The following is a 22,797-nucleotide window of genomic DNA, read 5'->3' as shown; positions in this document are numbered from 1 at the left end:
GAAATATTTGCATCTTCTGTATTAGTCTTCAATTATAAATCATTTATTTATTAGTTTTATAGAGGAATGACCTGAATAGAGATTATTTTCACAATTTAGCGCAACTAAATGCAAAAGTTTCACGATAAAACCAATACATAACACAAAATTAATAAATATATGTAGAATTTTATTATAGCTCTTTTGATTACAATAAAAACAAAATATTTTGTATATAGAGGTCAAAATCTACTGATACACATCATCAAAAATGAAGCTACCTTTGTAATATAATCCATTAAACCGAAGAACAAATCGAATTTTTAAGATACATACTATGTTAAAAAGACGTACCATAATATTAAACGGTTAATTTTGTTCATAAACTGCCTTATTCTTTGATTAAGAACCTATTTATTCCAATGATTAATGAATCATATAAATTGACCATTGACAAGTTTTCAGAAATATATGAAAATAGCAAAATTCTGTTTCAGTTTAAGGCATTCTATTTCATATTTATCTATCAAATATGCATATTCAACTGATTTTACGTATTCAGGGAAGTCTTATAAAACAATTTTTTCTGAATTCCTGCTTTTCAATTTCCTTTCTGAATTTTAGAGATAATCAACAGTAACAAATATAATTAATATAACTTATTGATGCCAATATCTTATATTTCTTATTATAAATCTTAACATAAAAGAGGAAGATTGTAATGAAATTGCATTAACAAGAGAGAAATAATAACGTACCGTACAATTTAATACCAAACTTTGATAACTCCATTTCTAGTTTAAAGATCCGTTACAAAAAACCTCATAAGAAAAAGTTAAAGGATTTGATACCCGAGAGTGACGTAAAAATAAATTTAGAGACATTAAATTTACCGGGTTGGTCTACTGGTTAACGCGTCTTCCCAAATCAGCTGATTTGGAAGTCGAGAGTTACAGCATTCAAGTCCTAGTAAAGCCAGATATTTTTACATGGATTTGAATTCTAGATCGTGGATGCCGGTGTTCTTTGGTGGTTGGGTTTCAATTAACCACACATCTTAGGAATGGTCAAACTGAGAATGTACAAGACTACACTTCATTTTCACTCATACATATCATCCTCATTCATCCTCTGAAGAATTATCTAAACGGTAGTTACCGGAGGTTAAACAGGAAAAAAGAGAGAGAGACATTAAATTGAATCTTATTTTTCTCAAAAAACGCCCAAGTACTGTTTATTTGAAGCAAATTACGCGCAACGTGGGTCCAATGTTTTTACTTCCTTCTACTAAGGAAAGGAAGTATTGTGATCGCGGAAATTTTCGGTTTTCAGGTTTCAACGGAAATATGTATTTTGACCATCCCTGAATCCATTTTGACTAGTTCCGGCTTGACGTCTGTACGTACGTAAGTGTATCTCGGATAACTCAAAAACGATTAGCCATAGGATGTTGAAATTTTGGATTTAGGACTGTTGTAACATCTAGTTGTGCACCTCCCCTTTTGATTACAATAAACTGAATCAAAAGTGTCAAAAAAGCCCAAAATATAAAAAAATGTGGATTTTGGATTTATCCTTAACTGCAGTATTGGACCTCATTAAGAGCTTTTCAACGACATAAGTGGTACTTATTTTCATTTCTTCCAAAGTTATAGCCAAATAAAATTTTTATTAATGAAATATTTGGATCTTACAAGAGCACATTGGTTCAAATCAGATTTCATCTCTTTTTTAACTTTTTTTTTTTAATTTTAATATATTGATTTATTAACAGTTATTAACCTCTAATTGTAAAAAACGTTTTGAGATAAATAATAATAATTCAATAATAAAAATAAAAAAGAATATGAAAAAATATCAGAAGTTATTAATGAAATAAAATTTTATGTACTTTTCACTTTAAAAAAAAAAAAATGTATATATATAATATATGTAAATTAATAGGCGTACACGGAAGTCATGTGGTGTCTACATCAGATATTTTGAAAATACAGTTAAAAGTAGTCGTTACGGTGGTGTTTAAAGAACTGACTTCATTAGTCAGTTAACAAAAACGGAAATCAATAACGGTTTGTTCCAAAAAGATAGCATCCCAGCAAACACAGCTAACACTTCAATGACTACGAAATATTTTTGGTGAACGAATCATTTCGAAGGGTTTTTGACTGGGACGATCTGACTCTCACAGATTACTTGCTATCTGGGGCAGCGAAACAAGCACAACAGTCTCACATTACTGACGAACTAAACACCGCGGTAACGGCGTAAGCACCAGACATTCCAGAACATTAACTAGTTAAAATGTTTGAAAACAACTGAAATGTGTGCAGTTATATTGATGTTGGAGGAGGTCATTTTCAACACTTTTGTTAACTATTCCTGTCATTATTTCACTCGTTTAGTGAAATAAAAATACAAAGTAATAATTATAAGAGTTTCGTCGTTACACTTCCATGATTTCAATGTACAGCAACTTTCGGAACGCAAAAAATCAGAACTTTCCACAAAAATCAAGACAAAAGGAATATAAATGACGTTTATAACATCAGTAGCGCATAAAGGCATATTGATTGTAATTTTTGGATACGGAGTTCTTATTTTAATTTGTTTTATACTAACTGCAGAAATGCAAAACCTATTCACAGTAAAGGAAACCTAACATTATTTTTTGACCTTCTAGTCAATATAATATTCTGCCAATATCTTTGTCAGTTTTTGATAATATTATACATACTCCGGACATAAATTTAGTTTAATTTATGGGGAAATAAATAGTTTGAAAATCTTATCAATTAGTTAAACTATTTTACAATTTCAGTGCGCCGCTATAAAATAGTAATAAATATTATTCTCTATTAAAGTGGTGAAGTAAGACGATAAAATTATTTCTAGAAAATTTTACTTCAAGCCACAACTAAATTGATTTCGCAATCGTCAAAATAAATCAAGGAAAATATATTTATAAATCAATTAGAAAAAAACATATTTCCTATAATTTTATTTTAATTATTAATAATTTAGTATCAAAGTAATAAAATTGTAATTTAAAACAAAAAAAAACTTGCATTTTTATTTAGAGGATTATAAGGGTTCAATAATACACCTTAACTCAAATATATGCACGCATTTATTAAAAATTAGATATTTAAAGTACTTACATACTACTACTAATTTTCATTATAAACCTTCTATTTGCATATTCGGATTCGCTCGGGTTGTCCCTCACCACCACCCCAAATATTACATGAACTGAAAAAGGATCTTGTTAAACTGGGCTGATATTGATGCCATAATAATTTTGTAATAATAATAACAATAATAACCACGTATAATTGCCAATCAGATTAGAAAATTTGACAGGCTTTGTGAAAACGAATACAATCGGTCCAGTAGTCTTTGATTTTGAAACACCTCCTCCTAATTTTGATCTCACAGATATTATGATGAGTTCGAGATTTAGAAAAAAACAATTTAGATTCTTTATCATTCACCTAAAATATGATAAATCGGTTCTGTAGTTTTCTGTAGTTTAGGCTGATGGGCCTATAAGTGCCGACCTCACTTGGATACTTTCCTGGTTTTAATATCACCCTCACCAAAGCCACCATCCAACAAGTAGGAAAGCAGGAGTTGCTTTCCGACTTGCCATGGCTGGAGTAGCCATTGCACCCCGAGAACAGCCTGCCAAGCGGCTCTCTTACGACAAACAGAAGATGATGAGATATCTGGGTCAAGTTGGTTAATACCCGGTGCCTTTCTCAGTGCCATTCGAGAAACCATTCGGTCTATATCCACGGGATCCATATCCCGCACGCCAGGAAATGGTGTCTCACCTGCCCTTACGCCGATTTCTGCTTCACCCTCCGGAGCATCTAGAAACAGAGTATCCAGAAACGCCTGGTAAATCGCCACAGATTTTAACGTGTGGTTCCGACCACCAAACTCTCACCGAACACTGGATAGCACATGCAATGGCTTTGGCCGATAACATGACTTCGTGAGCTGCCAACTTGCACATGGGGTCCTGCCAAAACTTGAGTTTAGCTTCCTTATTGGCATGATCGTATTCACTTCGGACACGCCGGTAGACACGCAAGTCCTTAGCGCGCACGTTATCAACGAATATTCTCGTTAGGGGGCGACGCTGGCGCAGTTCTCAACCTTGCACGCAGCAGGCTCATGTCAGAGGATCACCACCTTCTCCCGGGCCGCCCCCTGCAATCAACAGACGGCGCCCCGAAAGCAGAGGTCATGACTGCTCCAGGCACTCTCTGATCATGTGATTGGCCACTACTCAAGGAGAAAAAATAATATTGATTAAACTGAAATAAAATTGTTCTGATGAAAGCACTGTTTTTAAGAGTAATGAGATGTGTATCAGAATAATATACGAATTACCTACCATATTCAAAATAAAAATCTAAACATCACAACAGAATCGTACATACAGTTCAGTATTTTATGAATCATCTATAGCCTGTTATTCATAAAATGTATCGGCTGCCTATAAAATATTACATAATTTAAAAAATCTGATGTGGACACTACATAATACCTTGTTCACCTATTAAATTACATATACACATTTTTTTTTTAAATCAAAAGTTTATAAAATTCTGATATTTTTTTCTATCTTTTTTATTTTAAATTCTTTTTAAAATCTTTTTTTAGATTTTGGGCTTTTTTGGAGACTTTTAATTTAGTCGACTGTAATCAAAAGGGAAGGTGCACAACTAGATGTTGCAGCTGTCCTAAATTCAAAATTTGAATATCCTACGGCTAATAATTTTTGAGTTAAGCGAGATACAGACGTCACGCCGAAACTAGTCAAAATGGATTCAGGTGGTCAAAATGGATATTTTCGTTTAAATCTGAAACTGAAATGTTTTGCCATCGTACAAGGAAGTAAAACCTGTAAAAATATTATAAATATCTGAAGTAGACATTAATTTACTCTGCTGAGTCGCGCTAAATAATCATATACATCTATTAAGAAAAGATTTCTATCATAATAATTACAATAGTAATCAAAATTACATATAGAAATTTACCTCAGAATTATGAAGATGAACCGCTTGATATCTTTCATCACCTGTATATGTTGTAAGACCAACTGTTAATAAGTGATAATCCTTCCGACGAATCCATGATACCTGAAAAATTAATAAATAGTAAATATTAAATTTCAAAGCTAAAATATACATATTTAAATCGTATTTAAAAATCATAAAAAGTTATGCATAAAAAAAACGATAAGGTTTTCATGTTCGTTTAACTTCCAGTGTGATGACTGTAAGGCTGGGACCTCTCCGATCATTCACAATAAAAAGACGGACTGAATGTCTTATTGAATCTGGGTAGAAGATAAGTTACATTTGGATGTACCACTGAAATTTGCTGACGACATCGATACTGTAACAAGCCATCTGTCCTCAGTCATGCAGGAGGCCGCGTGGTGTTCTACGCCTAAAATTTGTGAGGGACAGGAATGCAGAGATCTCCCTAGGGAAGCGGTAGTCCTATTCGTGACTAAGCGAAGGATTAGAAGGAGATAGCAATGCTTCAAAAGGCCAGAAGATAGAACAGTCATGCATGCAAGCTAAAGAGACTAATGTTGACAATCAGGAATTAGTTGTTTAAGGAATATGTGGATAAATTATAGGCTCATAGAAGGAATGATTATTCCATCTGGAAGGTCGTGAAGCGGTTTGCACAAACCCCTCCTTCAATTCCTTCTATAAGGTCGCCAAATGTCTGGGCTTGCAGCGACAGCCAACAGGCTGAATTGTTTGCATCGCACTTAGCGTAGTCTTCTGGCCACATGATGGAAGGAGATGACAACGACGAAATTACTAATTTTCTTAGATTCGCTGTTTCCTATAACGCCCATATCTTTTGCATAGATATGTAAGAATTCTGGAGGTTATGAAATTTGAAAAAATCTCCCAGGATTGACTCTTACTACTCACTCGTAGTATGATATTCATTGCCGGCCAAAGCGGTTTAGTAATTAGACATCTTTTTATCGGAATTTAAGGACTACGTATTTTCCTACTTAGTGGAAGGTTTTCCAAATTACATTGATCATGAAACCTGGCAAGCCTATTCATGATGTATCCTTTTATAGGCTCAATAATTTATTCCCTATTTTATCGAAGATACTTGAGAGTCTATTCCTTCAAAGGCTACAGGCTCTTTTAGACAATGGTATGACCCTTGATCATGAGGTTGGTTTCTGGAGTCATCATTCTACTGTCAAACAGACTCATAGGATTACCAGTATTACCACGAAGAATCTGAAGAGGTAGGCATATTGATCAGCGGCATTCTTGGAGGTGCAAGAGGCCTTTTGCCAGGGTTGGCTGCCTGGTTTCCTGTACAAGCTGAAATCCTGGCTACACCAACCTTACTCTTTGTACGTACGAAGCCACAAGTAAATGATCGGTTCTTGCAAGTTAAATGTAATAAGGAGTTATCTGGTTTTTTTAACACGAATTCAGATGTTTCACAAGGTTCAGTTTTGGGGCCGGTCCTACACCTGCTGTTTACTCAGATCTTCTCAATTTCTACTACGTAAACATTCCCTTTTTTGCGGAATATACGAAAATACTGGTGGTTGACCGTGATCTAAGTTCCAGTCAGCGTTGGACGTCATCAGAACGAGGCTGTGCAGTTCGATAATAAAGGTTAACCCAGGTAAGGTCGACCACCACTCATTTAAAATGAGAAGGGAGAACTGCCAACGAGTTCACCATAATAAAGTTAATAATCGATACTCTAAACAGCAGCGTTCGATACCTGGGTTCAAACAGCGTTCGACGAAAAGCAACTTAACATTAAGATCAAGAAGATATTCTGGCTTTTAGGCAGAAGCTCTCAGCTCTATCGGTTCGTCCCAACCTCGTAGGAGAAGTCATCTACATTCTGATTTTACCGGTCGCCATACCACACTCTCCTTTCCAAGCCCTGAGGGGCTTTACTGGAGGTCATCTTTAGACCCTCCAACTGATTACATCTCACAATCATCAGCCAGGGCTTGGTCGGAATGCCACCGATGTAAATGCCTCGGCAGACATTTGCATCACCATTTCATCAGTAAAATACAAATCAAATTTTGCCTTCACGAAGGCCTCAAACGGACATCTTTACATCTAACCTTACATGATTCCCTCAAACTAACTAATCTGGAGCGCGGAAGCGCGGACCCCACGCCCAGTCTAAATTTGACTACACGGTTCGTGACTGTGAATGCCTCAGAAAACGAACGAGTTGTAAGTTAAATCAGTGCTACACTCATACCAATCAAAATTATGTTTTACGCAACATAGAAATTCAGACCTACACCCAAATAAGTCGACAAAATTAGGTCACATAATAAGGGGAACGTAACCTTATTCCGGTCCGCGCAGGAGCCGGGGATAACTCCCTCAATTTCACCCGGTCTTATCATGGAGTCTCGCGCGGTATTATCAAGTCACAATCAGGGATCGCCACCGGCGGAACATAGCCACGCCCTCGGTCGCACGAGTTACCATACCCCGGCCACCAATAGATTCATAAAAAATAATCCATTAAAAATATAATCGAATTCAACCATATTACCTATAATATATGCTAAACTGTTTACATATGAATAAGCAAAGTAAAGAGAAAAACCACGAAAAGTCTATGCCATTATAAAATTTCGATTCTTTACGGTAAAGAGTATTTCCTATTTTTTTTTGTATGTTACCAATAATGTTCAGACTTATTATATATATATACATAGTAAAAGTTTCGTTTTTCTCCAAATAATTTTGTAAACAAAATCTAAACTAAGTTCTTTTTTGTTCATAACCCAAAGAAATTTGTTGTGCTAAGAGAATACTATCATAAAATAAAATTGTAGTTTATTTTCTCACAAATCTTATTAAAAATTCTAATTCTAATTTTCTATTAAAATATATATTTATTTAACTTAACCGATTACTATTAATTAATAAAACATACCATTTATTTCAAATTTATGTTACTTAAAAAAAAAACTTAAAAAAAATTATATATTTATTTTATATTTTTAAACATTATTTAAAAATTAATATTTACTTAAAAAATTATTTTTAAGTACAATTAATTATTACAAAAGTTAAATACCAAATACAATGGTTTTAATGCATTATAAAGGCAGGATTCGAATTCAAGATCTCTGAGTTGTACAGTAACAAGTTACGCCATCGAAAAAAAATAAAAATGTTAATCCAATTTTGTTTGTTAATTAAATTTTAATATCAACTCATCGGGTTGGTCTAGTTGTAAACTTGTCGTCGTAAATCATCTGATTTCGAAGTTGAAGTTCTCAGGTTCAAATCCTAATAAAAGTAGTTGCTTTTAATTGGATTTGAATACTAAATCGTGGATACCGATGTTCTTTTAGTCGGTTGGGTTTCAATTAACCATACGTCACAGAAATGGTTGACCTAAGTTTGTTCAAGACTATACATTTACCGATACTGTTATATTACACATAAGTTGCTAATGACTTTAATTGTTGTTGCGACTACATAAGATCATTATAATTATAAGAATTATAATAATATTATTAATTATGATTAATTATAAGAATTATATAACATTATATTCAAGAATTATGCATTAACTAATTTCAAATGACATACCTTCATGTCTAATATTACGATAAATTCTTACATTTTTAAACTGGCGTTGAATTTAAGTGAAAAGAGTAAAAAAATAAAAGAATATATATACAAAGAAAGGAAGGTAAAACGTTTTTTATACCGTAAATATCAATGAAAAATTAGTATAAAGAATGAAGTATGAAATTGGCCCTGCATTCTTCACATCAAAGAGAAAAAAAAGTATCTTAATGACTTACACGGAAAAAACTGAACTTCAAAAATTTTTGATTTCTTTTTAAATCTATTTCACAGAATTTTTTTAAAAAACAATTTACTGAATCTTACATGAAATACAATTTTTTATTAGACTAAAGAAAAAGAAAGGTAGAAGAAGGAAAAATTTATAACTGACAGAGCAATTATAGCCTGTATCTAACTCAGGAACAAGTTTTAGATTCTCTGTACAACCCACACAAGATTAGCCATTCGCCAAGATCTATAACGAAGTAATTATTTCACCGGTAACTAAATTTTTAGCCTTGGAGACCTTAATGGTGAAGCAGTCGATCCTCTCCCACGGTTTGAAGTGATAAACGTTAAGAAAGCGGGGAGATATAATATCCGACTAATTAATCATGAGGTTGTGTAGGTACAGTAATTATATATTGCCACACCGCTGAACCGCTAAGCAACGCAGTTAATTAGATACATACCACAGAATGGTGGCCGGGAGGTAGTATGATGCGTTAAAGTATAACTTTAACGTCCAGCATAGCCTAAAATTATCAACATTCCGTAAGGGGAAGCTAGCATTAACCTTCTGCACCACCTCTAAACCTTTATTATTCAAATCTAAATAAAATTAAGAAACAATTGCATAGTTCTGTTTATAACTATGCAATTTTATTAGAAATATGTAAAATTTCAACATAAAAATGTATCGTATAAAAATGTTGGTATGTTTTTATTTAGTTAAATTTTAAATAAATAAAGTAAGTCGATACAAAATAAAATCAAATAAACTTAAACGTAAAATAAAAACATTTTTTCAATATTTTAAATGACGTATATTAGTTGCTCTAGAACCAATTTTATTATAACTTGGTATTTTGAAAAATGTATTAAACATGGTATTATAAACATCTAGGATGACTTCAGTTAAAAACAAACAAATAGACACACACACACACACACACACACACACACATATATATATATATGTATACACAAATACACACAAACACCTAATAAAAATAAATAAAAAAAAAAACAAAATAAAAAGCTCATTTGAAATTTTCAAGTGTATTTCTACAATCTCATATGACAATGATAAAGACTTAAAAAAATAAAATAAGTTTTTTTATCTTGAAATTCTAATGCAACTGATTATTCTTATTAACTACACACTAGGATTTTTAGAGACGAAGTTTTAAATGGATAGTAAATGTTCAGTGAGCCATTTACATATGTGTCTATAAAATCTTTAACATTTCTAAATAATGAAATTGATTTTGGAAGATAGTTTGTATGATGCGAGTTTCATAAATTTTTCTTTTAACCCCACCACACCAAGAGGAGGGTAATATATTTGGGTAGTATGTTTGAATTGCTGTAATAGAGTAAAATGGATGCATAAAGTTTCTAAAATATGTATAAAATGATTCTGGCAACAAAGTGGTAATGGTAACATTACGATTTAAAGAGAATAATATTACAAATAGCAGAAGTCATTTTCTCAAAACTGAAATAAAGGATACAGTAGGATATCATTTACATGGACTATCATTTTTAAAAATGCCTGAAATGCGGATTTAAAAAAAAATATATAGCCAATAACAAAGGACGCAACCTTTACAAAACTTTTCAAAAGTTTAAAACATATAAAACACACATATTTAATTTGAAAAGAGTAAGGTTGTGATAGATAATTGTGTAGAAGATTATAAAGCAACGATTTTAACATAAAAATTTCGGACTACGGCTATACCAAACAATGATGATGGCCAATTCATACTTTTCATAGTTAATTTCAAAAGTGATTGATGTAACTTAAATAACTGCTCAACTATAAAGCACTAAAAAAATAAAAGTTAGCAAATGCTAAAACAAAACATAGTTATCACAACGTAAAGCTTTTATCATATACATTTTTTTTTATTCAATTAATTTTAAATGATGCGTCACGATACCATTTCCATTTAAAACTTTGGAACTTTTACTTCTAGGTGTTTGGGTTGTGGTGGTCTGTAACCGAAAATTAATCATTTCGAAGTAGAAGAATTCATAAAATTTTGTTTTTCTACATTAAACAGTTGAGAAGTTACGTAAGGATTGCCGAATTTTCTTTACATTCTGTATATTCTATAATATTTTTAATAAAATTATTCTTCAAATGGTGACCTTCGTGATGTAATGGCAGTATCGTTGGCGTTCATCTGGAAATTCTAAGTTTGAATTCCGGAAAGGGTTGACATTTTTAACATGCAATAAAATTCTTCTTCATCAAAGAGAATAAAAACTATAGTTGGGCTCGTATATGCAGTTATTATGAAAATAAATAACAAATATAACAGTTACACGAGTTGAAGAATAAATTATTATTTGCCAGAAATGCTTGTGATACAACTAATAACTTTTATGATCGTTTAATAAATTAATAAAGATAATTTTTTTTTAAATATTTTAATTTTGATTAGCAGTCATTTTTATATAATTTTGATATTAAGTAGCAAAAGTGGTAAAATTAAGATATTAACTTGTAACAGAAGCTTGATCTGTATTATGCAAATATTACTTTATATTTTATAATGATTTTGTAAAATATAAAGTTCAAAATTTAACAGATTACAAAGAATGGGAAAAATTGAGAAAAAATTATTTGCACTCATTTTCATCGCTTGATTTATTTTTAAATTCTATGAGTTGAATTTAAAAAAAATGTTTTTTTTTTTAAAGGATGTAGTCAAATTATTAATTTTTAGATTGATGGACCTATTGGTAAAAATTTCTAATAAGGAAATAAGATAAAATAACAAAATGTAAATCATGTTGTAAATCTCACGTACAAATAGAATTATTTCGTTTTCTTGAAAATGGTTAGAGTTTCATAACATATGAACGAACGCGTGTTATCACGTACAAATGCTAAAAATTGTTACAAATTAAAAGATATTTCTTTCATTGTTAAAATGAAAGAAATTCAGCTTTTATGGCTTTCTAATCAATCTTGTTTTAGCACTTCTAGTTGAACTTTTGTTAAGGGTTTGAAATACTATTAAATGAAATACTATTTGATAAAAGAAATCGTTAAGAGCAAAAATCGTTATAATAAGTTTTTAAAAATAAAAATCCTTCAATTTATAAATACTAATATTGAAGGTGCTATAATAAATATATTTTTGTTAGTATAACTTTATAAAATAGTCTTCAACATTTCCTATACTAAAAAAAGGAAAGTAGGACCCTTCGACGTTCATAAAATTTTGCCATACTAAAATTAACAAAGACAAGCAATTCCTCAAACTGGCAGTTAGAAAAATCATACTGAGAATTGTTTCACTAAATAATCTTTACTATAATAATATTACAATTATAATCATATTTACTTAAAACTATAATAAATTCTGATCAATTAAAACATTAAACATGCGCTACATTTTTAAATGCTGTATTATTACTTATCACGATGGGATCATACACAGAAAAATGTTATTTTGTAATAATGCTGGGTGTGCAAAAAAAAAATTTCATAGGTTTAAAGCTGTATAATATCTCTTAACATCACTTACAGTAACGAATTACAAATGAAATGAAAGAGTAACTTTTGCAGGTTTTGCACAAATATTCAGTGGGAGCATCTTTCGTCACGCACAAATATCAAACTGATAGCAGAGTTAGTCACGTATATTAACCGGCATGTCTAAAGTAATTCAAGCAACAGTTGCTTCAATCCTGTCCTTCAAATCTGGTAGATCAGTAGGTAGCAGATGTACATACACAAAACTTTACAAAAACCCCCAAAAAATCTCATGGGTTCAGAACAGCTTACACTGGAAGCCACTGAAAAACAAGCTCTGTCATCGGGTTCACGCCAACCGATCAAGCGATTGAGAAAAACGTCATTCAACCGATGCCGTTCAAAGCTATAACAGATAGCCAAATCAAATAAAATAAACCATCGTGTTGCCAAATAAAATTCTGTTGAAAATCTTACGATAGAGGAAGAGCCATGTACGCAGTATATCCAAAAAAGCAATTCTATTACGCTTGCTTCAGCGAAAAAGAACGGCCACTATACATGCCGTAGGTATTTTGCTCAGAAACCATTTAATTTTTGGTTGTCCTTTTCATATTTCAAGAGTGCACAGACATTTTTTAACCTCCAGGTATCGGTATTATGAGTTAACATTTCCACTAAGACGAAATATTGACTAAGGTCAAGAAAGTCATTTTCATGCTGCAAAATTTCGATCGCGAAGCCAGCACCCACAGAGAAGTCGGTAGGCTTCAGATATAAACTGGTATGTAATATATATTTAAGCGTTTCCTTAAACCATCCTACATTCTCATCACTGTCATGTAAGTTTACGGCTGGCCTTTCTGATAAATTTCATAGGAGTACGCAGGAAACACTCGCTGACACGTTTAACAATTTTGCAGACACCGTTGCTCATCCCTACTCTTCCCTTTACAGAGATCATCTGGTCTTTTCAAACAGATTATAACGGTTTTTTTTGGTTTTTTTGTAAACTCGGCATTAGTAATGAAAGTAGCTTGTTATATGAATTAAAAAGTAAGAAAAGAATGAACATTATTTTTAAACTATTATAACAATAGAAGGATTACTCCGTATATATCTATTTAGATTATTGAAAGCACTATGTTTCATTCTTTTCATTATAATTTTTAAGGTTTTGTTTATTACATAAAGGAAACTTAGAATAGAGATAAAGTAGCCAAAGATAAAGAAGAATCAAGAAACTAGCCAATCTAAAACTGTTTTTTATTTTTGTTTTTTTGGTTATAGAAATCTAACTTTGAGAGTGTATAGAAAAAAGTAACCATAGTTCAAATAATAAAACTAGACTAAAAGAAAAAAAGGTTAAAATACTTTATTATATACTATAATTCATTTTTTCCATTTTTCCATGATAATTGGTAATTATAGTTTTAAGTAAAGAACTTTAAAAATCGGGCGACTTTTACGCTAAAAATGATAAATAAGCATTTTTTTCATACATAACACATTATACGGATTAATAGAAAAAAAAAAACACTGCAAATAATAAAACTAAATTATCTGTTGATATAAAAATAAAAAGTAATATTTAATAAAACAATCGAAAAGTTATTCAGGTAGTTTTAAATATACAGCATATGCGAGAGTGATAGGAATAATACAGATAAAGGACATCTAAACAACTATTTTATAGGATTATCTGAAGTAAAAAATCCAGGAAAGATTTTAAATGAACTTTCATGTTGCTATCTATCCCTTCTGACAATATAATAGCGTTAATCGAAAAAAAGCATAAATAACTTTTTTAAATACGATTATTTTTTTTTTAACTTTTATTTGTTTTTCATAAAAAAAGTATTCAGTGATCATTGGGGCACTATAAATTTCTATCAAATTACAGTTGAACGATATTTATTCGATTTGGAATAAAATTTAATAAAACTTCATAAGCACTACCCAATATAAATGGGTGGGTAATACTACCAGTGGTATTATTGTTATAATGTAGTTTTTATAAACTAGTAAAAATAAATATTTTATGTATGCCTTTTTTTATTGAAACAGTAATTTTACTCAAAAGATTTTATAAGAATAGTTAATAATTTTATCTAATCGACATATATATATATATATATATATTAGATATGCGCACGCGTATATGTATATATATATATATCCATATTAATGTAGTAATATGGGTAAGTAATATGTGTGTGTGTGCGCGCACACACACAACAATGCTACAATATTGAAATTACACAGTCGTAATTCGCCTTCTTTAATATTACATGTGGTTTCAGAATCTTTACCATATTATAAAAATGTACGCTTATGATTTTGTTTATTTTTCTATTCATAAAAATTAAGCTTTAGTTCTTGTTAAAAATGGCTTTTATAGAGTTAATATCATCATCTTTTTAAAGAATACTCATTAATTTGTAGCATTAAAACATACATATTTTTACAATAAACCCTGAGTTAACGGAACCTGGGTTTAACAGAATCCTTTCTACAACGGAAAATTTCCCTGGTCCCGGGATTTTACCAAAGATATGTTGTTAATTTTCCCAAAAATAACGGAAACCTGGCTGACGCAGAAACGGAAAAAATCTCACGAGTTAACGGAAAGTTTTTTTAAAAATCGTGCAGAGTACTGTAATTTATGCAAAAAAACGTATACTCATTTAATTCTATACATATAGTAAAATACTAAATGTTCCCACGATACAAAATAAAATACGAATATTGCACAGTACTATACATTCTGTACATAGTACACTGTGTTACGCTATATTACAAATTACCCTGCTTAAACATAAATAAAACCTAGTCATGTCAGAGTTGTAACTGATAAATTCAAATTTAACACTACATAAATGTTTACATTTTCAGAAAGGGTTAAAACCTTGTACAGGCGTCGGCACAGTCATCGTTTTTTTGGCTACTTTTTTTTCTTCTTTAGCTTCCAGGAATCACCGTCAGTTATTACTTCAGAGGATGAATGAATGAGGATGATATGTATGAGTGTAAGTGAAGTGTAGTCTTCTACAGTTTCAGGTTGACCATTACTAAGATGTGTGGTTAATTGAAACCCAACTTGCAAAGAATACCGGTATCCGCGATCTAGTATTCAAATCCGTATAAAAGTAACTGCTTTTACTAGGATTTGAACGTTGGAACTCTTGACTTTGAAATCAACTGATCTGCGAAGACGCGTTCATCATTAAACCAACCCTGTGGAATGTTTTGGCTACTTACAGTAAACTAGCCTTTATGCCTACTATCCTGTGAATCATAAATTAACACACTCTCATCACGGTAATTTACGGTCATTCACGGTAATTTAAATTATGTTTTCTTATTAAAGTGTAGTCGTTTAAAATACTGAAATTCGTTATTCTTCAAAATTTTCAGTTCCTAAATTTAAGAGTTTTTAAATTAAAATACGAAAATTGTTCTACAATCCTGTTCTGTACGTGGTAACATAAAATAGAAATTCCGTGTTTAGAATTCGCTAACAAACTACTGTACAATCCACTACTGAAAATTAAATGGGGTTCTGATAAGTAAACTAACATATTTTTTCTTTTTATTTGTATAGTCCGCTAGTTTATTCCAGTATTCACCTGAATCCTTTTACAACGAAAGATATTTTCGGTCCCGCGAAATTCCGTTAACTCAGGTTTTACTGTATTAAACGGATTAGCTCTCAAGGTCACAATCACCGATATTTTTAAAAACATATACGAAAATCCTTTAACTAGATTATTGGATAATTGTAAAAAAAAATTAACTTTTTTATTAGATGGTGCATATATATTTTTTTATTAAAAATACATACAATTTTCATTACCATAATACCGCAATATGGTAATATTACCATATTACCATACATACAGATATATTTACTCGATAAGAAAAATTTTTTTTCTGTATTTGATAAATAACAATTGCATAATTATTAGTCCTAAAATAATAAGCAATCATTTTGAACACTTGATTTAATGTATAATGGAATTCATAGATATTTTTTACCAAAATACCTAAATCTCACCTAAATCACAAATCAACTGATTTTGAATTCGAAAGTTCTATGATTCAAATCCTAGTAAAGGCATTTACTAGGATCTGAACCCTACTATGAACCCTTACTAGGATTTAGACTTTAATCCTAACCTAATTTTGTTTAATCCTAGTAAAGACTTTTATACGGATTTGAATACTAAATCATGGACACCGATGTTCTATGGTGTTTGGATTTGAAACACCAAATTTTTTTTTTGTGTTGTATAAGCAGCTATCTCTCGTCTAAACTAATACTTTTATTTATTTATTTTTTAATCAAGTGATGGGAATTAAAAAAAATGTTTCATCTTCAGTAACTTCATTTACATACCAACATTTAGTATTACAACAAGCTGTAGTATATTTTCTTTTAAATTTTATTATATCAAGCACATTATCAATTTTTTGTACGAGATCATTCGTAAATTCAAAGCGCCGTTAAGTAACTGCTATCTAGTGGCGCGATTCGTAAACCCACCTTTTTGAGGAAAAGTGACATATTTTGAGTCCCGCGATTCATCAAATAGAAGAAAAAAATGTCTAACAAAATTCGAAGTATTCTTGTAAAGTATTCTTTTTTAAAAATCTAACTGAACTGAAATTGATATTGTCATGCTTATTCTTTTCCCATTTTCTTTTCAATTTTAGTCAGGTCATGTTTAGAAATGTAAATACAGTTCGTTGATTTTGCTGTGCCGTCAAGTTCTGCGGTCTCTTACCGGCGAAGTTCTAACGAATTTCTAGACAATGGCTAATTTGAAAAGTACTACAACTGATGGATGAAATCAGAAAATATAAAAATAAACAGAGGATGAGACAGAAAATTTTATTAATAATTATTAATGATAAGTGCAAAGTTGCAAAATATTATGATTGAAGGAAAAATATAATGAAGTAAATAAAACAATGAAATGGAAAAGTTGTATGTAACATATAGTGAAATAAAAGAAAACTATTGGAAATTAAAATCAATATATCAATGTGCGGACTGAAAACCTGTGTTTCAAAAAGAAGACAAAGGTAAAGTTTTTTTTTAAATACATATGACTTAATGGAAGTGAAACATTCAATAAATTACTCCTAATATTGATTTTGAGGAGGATCTGTAAAGTAATTTGAATTTTAAGTAGATCTCATAGATTTAAACTACAGTTAACTATTAATAATTAAATATCTAGCATTGTAATTACTATGCGGTCTGGAAGACGTAGGGTGTAGCTTTATGAATAAGTATTCAAATTTTATAAAACTTATTAAGTTTGAATGAATAACTTCAGATTTTAAACAAGTTAAACTTTTTAAAAAAGCAATGCATTTATCTGCCATAACTAAAAGTAGCAGCCATAAGTATTTTAAAGAACTATTACACCATGTTTAAGATACCATATATAGAAAACAGTTATTATGAGTAGCATATTGATACAGGTGAACAGAACATTTTGACAGATGATACAGGTGAACAGAACGAATTACAGCAGATGAATTAGTTGAAGACTAGTTCAGTTTCAGAAATAAATAGAAGTAAAAGAGAAGCCACTTGCCCTAAAATTTAATTCTGAAAAACACATCTACAAATATTAATATCATCTACTTCGTATTTTTAGATATGAAGAAAGCAAATAAAAATATTTGAAAATTTTTTCAAAATTGACACTTAATTTTAATTAAAAGCACTGTATAGCTATTTTGATTCCAATGGAATCATCTTCAATAGTATAACAAAAACAAAATAAAAGAATAAAAAAGAGATCTAAAGATTTCAAACACTAATATCCCTCGACATACAGTTTAGAAAAATTCACAAACCAGGAACACTAACGAGGCCTATCACATCGAGTATAAATACGAAAAAAAAGCCCTATCACATCGAGGCCAACATACGAAATATCTAAATGGTTATTGAACGGATTTAAAAAATCCCTTTCGGCACCCCAGAAGGGGGAGGTAGATTTCACCGGTGCTAAGGAGGGGATAAAAAAATGGTCCACCTTAAACTTAAGAAAAACTTCAAATTTGCTCAGTAGGAAAATGGTTGCATGTGAAAAAAGTTTCACCCGTTCATCATATCCACCACCATTCATTCGAAACCCCATTTTTGCCATCCCCTGGGGCAATGATTTGTTATATCAAACGAATTCGATATTTTAATTAATAAGAAAGTTATAGCGATGTTTTGTTTTTCGAAAAAGCCACCCCGTTTCCACCCCCATGGTCTGATTTGGCCGTTAATGAACTCGACCGAGATTTTGGGTCGAATTATTTTTAGGAAACAATTTTAAAGTGATAGGTGCAAAATTACGGTAGGTATCGTGTCCACAAGAAAGTGGTATATATATATATATATATATATATATATATATATAAAACTGCATATATAAACCTTTGAGCTGACGGTGGTTTAGGGGTATGGGGGATGTGAAACGCGAAGAAATGAAGTTTTTCCGTAAGTTGAATCATGTTACCCATTACATTAAGTAGCTTTTTTATGAAATCAACGGCGAAAGGAAATATTCAGTATAACAAATAATTTTCATTTAATAACGGAAATTAATAAAGAAAAAATATAGATGTAGATGAAATATTGATTTTGTTTGACGTTATTATATCCCAAGTAAGTAGAACTACTAAAAAATGCATCAAACTGTTGGGAGACTAGCTAACATCATGCAACTTAGAGGATGAAAAAGTTAATGATTACATAATGCTCATTGAGTTATGCATAAAAAAGAATGCATTGCAATTTGCTAATAAGTATTACAAACAAACAGATAGAACCAATATGGGAAACCCGTTATCAGGGTTTTTGGCTAACTTATTCATGAATTACATTAGGATATTGCTAAAAATAAATTTAAATATTTTCCATGCTTTTGGAAAAGATACATAGATGAATTTCTGATAATATTGGATACACAGTATCTGGAAAGCTTTATACAAAATCTCAATCATTTATGTGCTACAATAAAGTTCACACACAAAGTAAAAAACAATGGAACACTTTCATTTTTGGATTTATTAATAATTAGAGGTAATGGAAAATTTAAATATAACATTTACGGAAAGAAAACTCATATAGAAAGATTTATCATCCGTGACTTGTTTTATACTGTACAACACAAAAATGCTGCATTCAGAGCAATAGTCCACCGACTTAACACTACACCGCTTGAACAAGATGCTTATAAAGTACTTCAGCACATCAAGTATGTGGCAATGATCAATGGATATAATCTTAACATAATTCTCAATAAACAAGAAATTTTCAAAAAACATTTAAAAACAAAGTAAAACAACACTACAACCGACAAGGAAAGAAATGTATTAAAATAACACATCATCCACCTTTCAGGAATAGAATTAAAATTATTCTTAAACAACATAATGTTAATGTAACAATTAAAACCAATAAAACATGAAAGTGATAGGTTGGTCCTCAGAATTGCAAAAGATACCACAAAGAAAGAGATAAGTCAGGTATATATGAAATAATGTGTAAAGAATGCCTCACAGGGAAGAAATATATAGGACAAATTAAAAGAACAGTAGACACTAGAATAAACAAATACAAAATATACATAAAGAACAGACATGTGGATAGGTCAGCAATAGTCGAACGTATTTTAGAAACGGGTCACAGTTTCAATTCAAAATAAAATAAAATTATTCAATAAAATTATTGAAAAATGTTTATAAGCTGCAAGAGTTAGAATGTGTGTGATTCATATTTCATTAAAAACACTGAATAGAATAAACAGAGAAGCTGAACCAATAACAAGTAAATTGTTGGATAAAAAATGTTTAGGTAGTTTTATGAAATAATTGAGTTAATAGCTTTATGTTATAATCAACAAGTGCTATCAAGACTTAAGTTTGATTACTGACATAAATATTATCTATGTTTGAATTAATTGTAATTGTTTACTTTTTGAATTATCTAAATTTAAAGGAATGTAATCACTTCACTTCCTGGTTTAATAATTTTCACCAATTTATATACAACCCCCCCACCCACCATCAACACTTACCTATCTTCTAGCAACTTTTCTTCAACCTTGTCCTCAATAGCATGTAGATCATTGCAGAAGCTGCATGTTCTCCTTTCAGTATTTCAAAATACTGGTAGTTTATAAATGTTAAAAAAATTTTATTAATGTTCAAAAAATGTTTTTATTTTGTTTATATTAAACACTGTAGATGATTCCATTGAAATCAAAATATAGTGTTTTTATATAAAATAATATATCAATTATGAAAAATTTATACAAGTGTTTTTATTTTTTGTAATGATTGGCAAATCAAACTCAAGAAGGTTAACAAAATGTTGAAGGAAGCATATTTAAATAATGTAGAATGTAAACAAATTGTGTCAATTAAATAAATAAGAAAAAAAAACGTTTTAATCTGTAGAAAAATCAAATGTGAGAAGATGATAAAAATAACAAGCTCTGATTCTGAAAAAAAGCGGTAAATCAAAGATGTAGTTTCCTCTAGTTGATTTTAAATTGGTGCGTGTAAGAAGCCATATGGAAACTGGAAGAGGAAATCAGATGGTTTAATATTAGTTGTCTGTAACATAATAAAGAAAAAAAGGTATCAGGATTTACTGATAACGATGTTCTTTTTGCCAAATTACAAACACATTTAAAGAAAAACTGAATGATACTGATTTTTTTTTTTGTTAGGTAAAATATTAGTCTAAACATAAACAACACTTAGCATTTCACAGGTTGTAGATAATTAGGTATTAAATATGAAGGTAGCAGAACACCTATAGAAGAAAAAAGAGAATTTTGTTATTTGAGTAGAAATTATATATAAATTTGAAGTATGTTTTCTAATATAAAATCCAAATTGACCTAAGCAAGAAAGAAAAGTCTTGTAGTGTTGAATATATCTAATAGAATGGAATTTTTTAAATATTTTTGTTGTCATTACTGCCTTAATTTGCTGAAATATGAATGTGATATGCAGAGAGAAAAAATAATAGAAGTTTTTTAAATGTGATATTTCAGAAGGATGTTAAAAAATAGTCTGGTTAATAAAATTTTAAATGATGTCTTAAGAAGAGTAGGAGTGATGAAGTAAAATCTTGTAGAAGATCAGTAGTAGGTGTTAGGCCTTGTTTTAAAATAAACAGGTTTCATTAATTTGCGAATAAAAATATCTATAGAAAGTAAAATCTATGAAGAAAGACAAATACTGGAATAATAAAATGAATAACTGAAGAAGAATGTAATAACTATATTAAAGGTGAAATATTAGCAAATAATTGAAAATGAATGTAAAATAAATCAATCAATTGAATGCTGATGAGTTTGAAAGAAAGAAAAAAACATTTTTTTGCTGGTCAGTAATTTAACACATAAAAATTTGACTCTGTGATTCTATAAAAATTAAATTATTTGAAATAGTGTAAATATCATCATATGATCGTATGATTATCATAAAGTTGTTGATTATTTCATGGTCAAAACATACGACAGGAAACAAAACTATACAAACAATAACTTTAGCTGAACAAGTGAGATATGAGATGATATCATATTCAACCGGCATTATGATGGGTGTCAGCGGTTAATGTGGTCAAAACCTAACTATTTTATTTTCATGTTTTCGATTTGTGACAAATTCAGGGACTTTGTGTAGATCATATTTGGTGGTTGGTTGTTAAGAGTATTTGGACTTATCAACCATCCAGTAAATTTGAAAATTTTTTCTTTTCCCCATTAGAAATATTCCATCATTATTATTTACATAATGACAGATTATAACTTTGTACTTGTTAAAATAAGTCCTTAAGTGTTTAAGTTTTCTAGGTGTGTAGTTATAATGGTTTATAGGATTTCGAGTTTCACAGTTTTTTTGGATTATCTTGTAGCAAAAATGTATTTGTAGCAAACAGGCTTTTTATTTAAACCCCATTCATTAATCAAGTAAAAGTACAAAGTCCTTGAGTAAAAGAAGATACAGGCTAGAATATGTTAAATAAACCAGTAGTTAAAACAATATATCACACTATTTTACAAATATTTTTAAATATAGTTAGTTTACGTTTAATGCATCATCATAATGCATCTTCATATGCATCATAACTAAATAAATCTGTAATTCTCGTAAATAATATTGCGAGTTATGATTAATTCTATTGCAATAGAATTTCTTTTTCTCTATTTAAAAAAATTTAATGTGCTATCCAACAATAGACCAGTGAGGAAAACTACTCTTAAGAAAGAGTTTTCCTTACAAACAGGGTAGTATTACAATATATACTGATAATATATGCAAATGTGAGATTAAAGCTGTGTCACGTGTCCTTTATCGCTAAAAAAATTGACTATATCTGTTTTAATGGTTATTCATTCTACAGAGTGTAATAAACTTCTATTTAGACATAATCAG

General features: G+C 30.3%; 1 protein-coding gene across 1 annotated transcript in view; it reads right to left on the bottom strand.

Moving 5' to 3' along the window:
• The window catches only part of LOC142321180 (uncharacterized), a 355,594-nt gene that overhangs the window by 163,809 nt on the left and 168,988 nt on the right, over nt 1–22,797 (bottom strand). Inside the window, exon 6 of the mRNA XM_075359173.1 lies at nt 5,031–5,132. Coding sequence (XP_075215288.1) covers nt 5,031–5,132 — 102 coding nt within the window. The remainder of the gene's footprint in view (nt 1–5,030; nt 5,133–22,797) is intronic.

This window comes from Lycorma delicatula, chromosome 3 (genome assembly GCF_047948215.1).
Source record: "Lycorma delicatula isolate Av1 chromosome 3, ASM4794821v1, whole genome shotgun sequence".
Taxonomy (NCBI): domain Eukaryota; kingdom Metazoa; phylum Arthropoda; class Insecta; order Hemiptera; family Fulgoridae; genus Lycorma; species Lycorma delicatula.
Note: the sequence above shows the minus strand (reverse complement) of the source record. Positions and strands in the feature narration are given on the sequence as shown.